We start from the raw sequence: 8387 nt of genomic DNA, 5'->3' as shown, positions 1-8387 counted from the left end.
CATACGTATATAGTACGTAGCGTCGACCAAGCACTGAGATAAGAGTGGACACTTCTCTCTATTAATTAGCTAGCTAACACAATATATGAAACACCTAAATTAACCCCCCAAAACCCCTAAACCACCCCCTTTCAAAAAAAAAAAAACCTCAGCTCCTGCCAGCTGCTGACGCGTGGATGCCTATTGGTCCCGGTTGGTGACACCAACCGGGACAAAAGGCCCTACCTATTGGTCCCGGTTGGTGGCACCAACCGGGACCAAAGGCCCCCCTGCCTGGGCTGGCAGCAGCGGCCACGTGGAGGACCTTCTGTCCCGGTTCGTGTAAGAACCGGGACTAAAGGGTTAGGGCTTTAGTAACGACCCTTTAGTCCCGGTTCGAGAACCGGGACAAAAGGCCCTTACAAACCGGGGTAAAAGCCCATTTTCCTACTAGTGTATATAGTTGGGAAGAACACCAACACATGTATGGATGTAGTCGACGGAGCCCCGGCGTAGATTTTCTCCTTCTCCTTAGGACAGTGAGGTTAGGGTTTCTCGTCATGTGGTGAAATTTGGTGCCAGGTGCTTCAAATCTATGCAAAGGTTCAACGACGACAAGTCCTTAAGGGCACGTGCACAAAGACTTCCCGATTGTTATCGACAAGTTCAAGCTGGGTCCGATAGAAGAGCGGCGACAACGTCGCGTCGGTCGCTCGTTCTGGCGACAATTTTGTTCGTTCGGTTTGAGATCCTGTGTACTCTCCCGAGTAATAGATCTAATCCTTTTCAATTTTTCCTTTTTTTGCTTATACAGATAACAATGCAAGAGGCCCCGACTTGTGAATTGAACACGGCATACAAATCCAGTCTGTAAGGAACACGGACACATCCAGGTCAGGTATGGATAGATCGAGCCAAATCGACAGCCAAGCGGCGGTCCGGCATTATCCTGAACCTTCTATTCGTTCGGAAGCTTTCGGTTAATAAAGCCATGCGATCTGATACCGCCTGTCTAAACCTGGAGCCCAACGCGATCAAGCAGATAAGCCACACGTGATGCATGCGGTGCTGCACGTCGACGTGGCCGGGCGTGCCCTGGCCGTGGTGGAGCCCGACGGCGCGCACGACCCGGCCACGGGGCGGGCGCTCACCGGCTCCTGGCTCTGGGACTCCGCCGTCGTCCTCGCCACCCACCTCGCCTCGGCCAGACCCGGGACGATCCACGGCGCCACCGTTCTCGAGCTCGGCGCCGGCACCGGCCTCCCGGGCATCGCGGCCGTCGCGTGCCTCGGCGCCGCGCGCTGCGTGCTCACAGACGTGGGGCCGCTCCTGCCGGGCCTCAGGGCCAACGCCGAGGTCAACGGTCTCACGCCCGCGCAGGCCGACGTGCGGGAGCTGCGCTGGGGCGAGGACGCCGACCTGCCCGATTGCGAGCTCCTGCCCGTGGACGTGGTGCTCATGTCCGACGTGTTCTATGATCCGGAGGAGATGCCGGCGATGGCGGCCACGTTGCGCCGGCTGTGGCGGGACGGCACGGTGGGGTGGGCGGCCAGCGAGGTGCGGTGTGGCGTGCAGGATTGCGTGGACGTGCTGCGGGAGCACGGCTTCGATGTGGCCGAGGTCGACAGGGTCACCAGGCCGCTGCTGCGCGACCCCACCCAGGCCTCCGACTTCGCCGTCTATCGCGTCGAACTCTGGCGGCCTCACTAGTTTTTTTTTTGGATGGCCTCATTAGGGTTACACTAGGCGGCGATTCCTCTTTTTTCTTATGTGGGCCATTTTCACTTAACACTGTACTTCCGAATTGCAAATCCAGCTCAGTTGCATTGCAAGTAAGATAGAGTGAGTATTTTTCTAGATAGAGGAGGGAATTTCCTTTTTTTCTTCTTAAACACGTGTAATTTTGTTCATAATCACAACAATTACAGGTGCACTGATTGAATTTGGATCTCCAGAAAAATATAAAGTAACTCCTATGACTAAGAATTACACTGAAATATTTTAGAAACACCTTATTCGCGGTATCAATGTCTGCTAAAAGAAATACTCCAAAGACTTCAGAAAGGCTCCAATTGGACTCGAGCAACGATGTTGCCACTCTTTCACCCGGACAAACATTGCCAATAATGGTTCTTGAAAGCGCCAGTCGCCCATCCAAAAAGATGTGAAGCCTTGATCGATGAACATACGTGGGCCGAGGATGATCCCCTAGAAATGCAGGCCGTCGGATGACAATATCTTCACCATGTTACCCATGAAAGATTTCAACTTCACAAAGAATCATACCAACAATTCTTTTTAACATACCAAGATAAACTCAACAAATCTGAATAATCGGATCTGCCAGGACAGAACTCTCTAATCTCATGTCACCGCCAAAAGAACAAGAGTAAATTTATTTTCTCACAAAAAACAGCTATCGCTAGACAAAGACGAAAAACGTAGAGCTCTTCGATAGAATGGGCCGGCCCATCTGAGCGCGCGAACCTTCTGGAAGGTTCCTGACTAGTTTTGGGAACCTTCCAGAAGGTTCCTAAACCATCTGTTTGCTTTTCAGTTCTTAATTTTATTTTTATTTTTTCAGTTCCCAAAATTTGTTCGGAAATTCCAAAAATAATTGCGTTTGAAAAAATGAGGAGGAATTTTTTTGAAAAAAATCAAAATTTGTTAACAAATTCAAAAAATGTTTGCGTTTAAAAATGTTCATGAATTAAATATCCACGTTTAAAAAATGTTCAGGAATTTCAAAAAAATGTTCCAATTCTGAATTTTTTGTTCACAAATTCAAAAAATCTTCATGGATTCAAAAATTATTTGGAATTTCATAAAAATTACAACTTCAAAAGGTGTTCAATTTTTTCAAAAATAATATTGCGCTTTTTTTAAAAGTTTGTTAAGATATTAAAAAATGTTTCTGTCTTTGCAAAATTGTTCACAGATTCAGAAAATTTTCGCACCTTTCGAAATATACATTTAGAAAAAATGTTTCTCAATTTGTTGAAAGATATGTTCACTAGACAGTAACTGATTCCGATTTGCTATAGTAGAGCAGTCCGATTCTACGGCTATAATGGGTTCTTTAAGGTTTGCGTTGCTCTAAAATCAACCACGCTAGTCAGCTTCTGCGGCTAGCCGGCTACTCGCCGGTTCAAATCCACGCAGTGCGACTTGCTCGATGTGATGCCACCCAATGGGCCAGCCCACTCGGACTGCCTACTGTGCGTGGTGCTGCCTATTTGAGCGTCAAATAGGGGCTCACATAGAGAAAGCTTAAGACCCTAAAAAAATAGACAAAGCTTACTGGCGCACTTTTTTTCAACTTGAGAATAGAAACTCTGTTTGTTGCATCAGGAATGATAAAATAGAAGGATTGGAATCCCAAAACAAAACAAAACAAAACCGAGTCTCGCCAATTTATGCGCCACCCTATTTGCTTCCCATTGACAATGTTGAAAAGTGACCGAGCCTATGGTTTATGTTATCTGTAAACAATCTGCGATAATTGTTTTTATTTGCGGGGACGCGATAATTGTTGTGTAGGTTGCAAGTAAGATAAATTAATTAAAGGGAAACATTTTATTTTCCATGACCGATTCCATGTTTTTCTCAGCCGCCACACGCGTCCCTATGGCCCTACTCATCGCTCATCCCCTCAACGATCATCCCCGCAAACCTTATACCCTTTTCTCGATCGAGTCGTCATCTTCCTTGAATCGAGAAAATCTTGCTCTCCTCTCTTCCCAATCCGTCTACAACCTTGCTTTCCTATCTCCCCCAGAACCTCCCCTATTTCACTACCCTCTCCCAACCTCGGTTGAGGAAGATGCTGCTGCTACGAGGGGATCATCGCTACACTGCGACGATGTTGTTTGGCGATGGTCACGACGAGCTGTTGCTGCAAAGGGGCGATGTTACTCATGGTGACGGCAGGGTCGCAGGGCCATGAGGGTAGTAGCCGCCAGTGGCGTAGACATCAACAATGTCGCAAGGCGGTCGCCGCTTGCTTCACATGCTGCCATCCGAGGCCACAGTGAGGAGCTACGCAACATTGACCAACTCACCGTGGGGCGATGCAGTGCTGCAGGCTAGCCGTCGGGGTTGCCACATCCGGTGATGTTGCAACCCACCCCATCACAGTAGTCGTCATTGATGCAGGCGGGGATCAACTGCAGACGGTCTGTAACGGTGCTGCAATGCATGGCGTCCCAACGGGGGCTTGCCGGTGCTTTGCCTGTGGTAGTACTAGTAGTTCCTTGAAGTACATCAAAAGATCAAGAACTAGGGATCTTGTGACCAACTCCAAAATGACCATGTCAAGCCCTTGTGGGAGCTTCATTGGCGGTAGTTCATTCTTGTGATAATTATCATGCTTTTATCTTCTTATTTTGGATTATTTACTTCATTTGGACCCTATATAGTGTTTGAATTTTAGAAATGTTGAAAACATTAAATTTGAAATGTGGTTCTAATATGTTGTTGCAAACATGGAGTCCGAAATAACATGTTATGCATGTATAGGTCAAATGTTGTTTATATGCAAATAGTTGGAAGAAATATCAAAGGAAAAAAACATTGAGAGTTCGTTTTAGCGGAAAGGACTAGGTGCAATCCTCCCAAACACTTCAAGCTATTGGGACTTATGTTTAATTAGGTGATATATAAAGTTATTTATAGGAGAAAGTCTAGAAATTCTCTTTACATATGCCAGTCCCATTGGGTAACCTCGTCATGGAATCAAGATACACTCTATCATAATATGTTACTCCATGTGTCACAGATACATCCACTTAAGCGACACTTAATATGGGATGGAGGTAGTATGTTTTAGACAGACAAAGTATTTAATAGTAGAGTAGACTCCATTTTTTTAATTAAAATGATATACATCCTTCTCCCATGCTTGTAAGGCACCCTTGTATTTGGGGTCAAATTTTGAACATGAATTTTACTAACAAAATACTCCCTCTGTCATAAAACATAGCTCATCTTAGTTTCCCCATATTGTAAGGCATATTACGAAAACAAGACGTAGTAAGCCAATTCGTACAGAAGCATTTATGATCAACAACTCTATTACCAATGCATGAACCCTAAATGGCACCTCTTATCGACTTGCTATGTGAGTTTGAAGTAACATGTGCTATATTTTGCGGTCAAGGAAGTATAAGTTTTTATTGTTAGAAACCAATGGAGGATACGTTTTTCCTTTTTGCAAATAACATCAAATCTATTATAAAAGTTCACCGGAAGTACAAATCATATCAAACATAATAAAAATTACATCAAGATTCGGAGACCACCAAATAACTGAAACGGAGGCACCGGGATTCCCCTCCCTGCCACTCGGCGTTGGAGCGGTGGGCATAGAGAAGACGAATCCACAGGCTCGCGAATGAAGTTTGGAGGGGAGAGTTTGCCCTAGCCGTGTAGGATTAGGGGAGGAAAACGAGAGGAAGTCGAATGGAGTATATGTTATATACCATAAATATTGTATTTAGATTTGGAAAAAATTCTGATGATATTACACATAACTTATATTTACTCTTGTGTTAAAAAAAGGATATTACTTTTTTTTTGACATGATCAATAGGTGTTCTTTTTTTCGAAAAGGAGAATTGCCCCCCAGTCTCTGCATTAAGTGATGCACACAACCATTTTATTAAACAAAGTAACATCGATGCTGGAAGTTCAACAAATGTTCGCAAACAAACTCAAACGAAAGGAATAAAATGTCACAACCGGCAAAAATAGGACTAGATGACTAAACTTCTATCTTATTATTGGATTGCCATCCAAATCAGTTGTATGTATCCCGCGCTACCGTCTCCCACCGGTTGCACCCATAGGCTAGAAGCTCCTTGACTCCATACTCCTGAGTAGCACCCATGCACGGATACATCCAGACGCCCGGAAGATGACCTGCAAAAGATTGTGATGTTGTTTTGGTTAGATATTACTCCCTCTGTCCCAAAATTTTTGTCTTAGATTTGTCTAAATACGGATGTACCAAGTCACGTTTTAGTATTAGATACATCCGTATCTAGACAAATCTAAGACAATAATTTTGGGACGGAGGGAGTACGTCATTTGGACAGTTCAAATAGACAGATTTTTTTTTTACATGATCAATAGGTGTTCCTGGCCGCAGTCAGTCACGCATGCTGCGATGAAAGGTAGCAGACACGCTTTTGATTTTACTTTTTACTTTTACCACGTCTGTCCTCGTACCCGGTCAAAAGTCAAAAATGAACTTGCATAAAAAATTGTGTACCAGTTCGCTAGAAAAAGTTTTTTTAAACGAAAAAGCTTACTTTATTAATCAAAGGAATGATATATCGTCTGCTAGCAGACTCACAATGAAATCAGGCGGGGCATCAATCCAATGGGATGGATTATTAGCACATCCCCATCTAGCCAGCTCAGGAGCTACATAATTTGACTCTCTAATACAATGCTCAATAGTAAACCTCCCGAAATCTACTAGATAACTACGACATTCATCAAGAACCGGCGCTGCCACCATAGAGTAACCTCCATTGAATTTAAGTGCATCCACCACCGTGATATTATCCGATCTCACCACCAAGTTATTGCATCCCGTATCTCTTGCTAGCTTCAGTCCTTCAAGCAGAGTTGCCGCTTCTGCCGTGAACACATCAACTACATGTTCTAATCTCGCCGTGGACGCCGACATGAAAGATCCCCGGTGATCACGGATGACAGCACCACAAGACCCTGTTGATCTTGGGTGTAGATTTAGCTTGTGCTCCGCGCACGAAATTAGTTGCTAGGGCAACCACCGCTGGCGTTGTTCGTTCTGAAGTCAATATTTCTTCCCTTCACACGAATTGTCTTCTTTACCACCATAAGAACCAACAAAACTGTTGATATGAGCTCTGGTAGCTCGACCAATCCAGAATATTGTCCCCGATAAGAATCATCACATAAAATGAACTCCAAGACTGCTGAACCTGCTCGATCAGTCAATGAAGCAAAGTTAATATCAGCTGCGATTCCCAAAGCTTCCCAAACTGCTTGCGCCCTTACACACTTAAACAACATATGGGCTAAGTCCTCCGCACCATGTGTACAGTATGGGCATTGGGACAAGTTTCCAACATGGCGATTCATAACATCGCTCGAAAAAGTTTATTCTATCTCTTCCCTCCAAATATATTTGACTAAATTAGATCGCCTATTTTCTTCCGTTGTTATAGTTGATGATGCATGCAATCTGACAGAAGATCAAAAGCATTGCAGGATACCGTGGCGCCACGTATGGATGGGCAAACCCACCGAGCCGATAGGTAGGTACGCATTGCAGGTTCGAATTATATCATGTTTAATTATAATCTATTCACTGTAAATTATTATAAGATGCGTTAGATCACTACTCAGCGTGATAAAAATCGTATGATAATCGTTTACAGAGGGAGTGCTTAATTTTTTTCATCCGGCCCCCTCTTACGCCCGCGGACGCGTCCGCAGGTACTGACCGGGCACCTCTCAAATGTTGCGCCGCACATCCACATACCGTAAATTTCGATCCTCAAATCCATGCAATCCATGCACGTCGATCATTCGATACGAACTGTCCGAATGCCAAAGTTTGAAACAAAGCAAAGCAAATCATAGTTCAACAAATCGGACATGGAAAAATGAAATCAATGTTCGAGCGTGATGGATGGCCTCGGATCACTGGCTGGGCGCCTGCTCCGAGCGGAATGCGTCCTGCTCCAGACGGATGGCCTCAGTTCTTCATTGTCATTGATCATGTTCGACAAGAACGCCTCCTACATGATTAAGATTTGCAAGCATTCATCATGAGCGAAATGAACTAGTGGTCTATGCTAAAATATGACCGGACAAGCGCAAAGAAAACGCACCGACTCTTGTTCGGTCATTCCGTCGAACATGTTGAGGGCAGCCCGGGCACTGCCGGAGCCTGTGCTCATCCGCGCCCGAACGAGCTGCGGCGAGTCACACACGTCGACCGTCGGCATCTGCGTGGGCGGAAAGCTCTCTAGAATGGCCTAGCCGGCGCTCGAATCATCCTGTGTCCCAAGGGGGTCAGACAGCGTAATCCCCATAGGCACTTGGAGGGAAGGGGTGCGGGGATCCGGGCTCGGCAGAGGAGACAACTGCTCCACCATGTCCGAACCTCCCTGCGCCGCCGCCGCCTCCCTCTCTCCCGGCATCGCCGCAACTTGCGAGCGACGTTCTCCTCCTTGCAAGTTGCCACCGATGAAATCACGCTTCCGACGGACGAGACGGACTGCGTCTTCGTCGCAGTGGTGTGGGTCGGGCTGGACGACATCTCCGGTGGTGGATCGGGGCCGGAGGTGAGGATTGGGAGTAAGGGTGGAGGCTGGCGAGGGTCCGAGCGCGGGAATGGTTGGAGGGTGGCG

At 46.0% G+C, this 8387-nt stretch overlaps 1 protein-coding gene across 1 annotated transcript; it reads left to right on the top strand.

Moving 5' to 3' along the window:
- Positions 1-904: 904 nt before the first annotated feature.
- On the top strand, positions 905-1842 carry LOC123050391 (methyltransferase-like protein 23). Its single transcript, XM_044473194.1, has one exon. It carries the CDS (start codon positions 1036-1038, stop codon positions 1687-1689), a length of 654 nt encoding a protein of 217 aa, XP_044329129.1. The 5' UTR covers positions 905-1035; the 3' UTR covers positions 1690-1842.
- The last annotated feature ends 6545 nt before the right edge of the window (positions 1843-8387 follow it).

This window comes from Triticum aestivum, chromosome 2D (genome assembly GCF_018294505.1).
Source record: "Triticum aestivum cultivar Chinese Spring chromosome 2D, IWGSC CS RefSeq v2.1, whole genome shotgun sequence".
NCBI classification, from domain to species: Eukaryota; Viridiplantae; Streptophyta; class Magnoliopsida; order Poales; family Poaceae; genus Triticum; species Triticum aestivum.
Note: the sequence above shows the minus strand (reverse complement) of the source record. Positions and strands in the feature narration are given on the sequence as shown.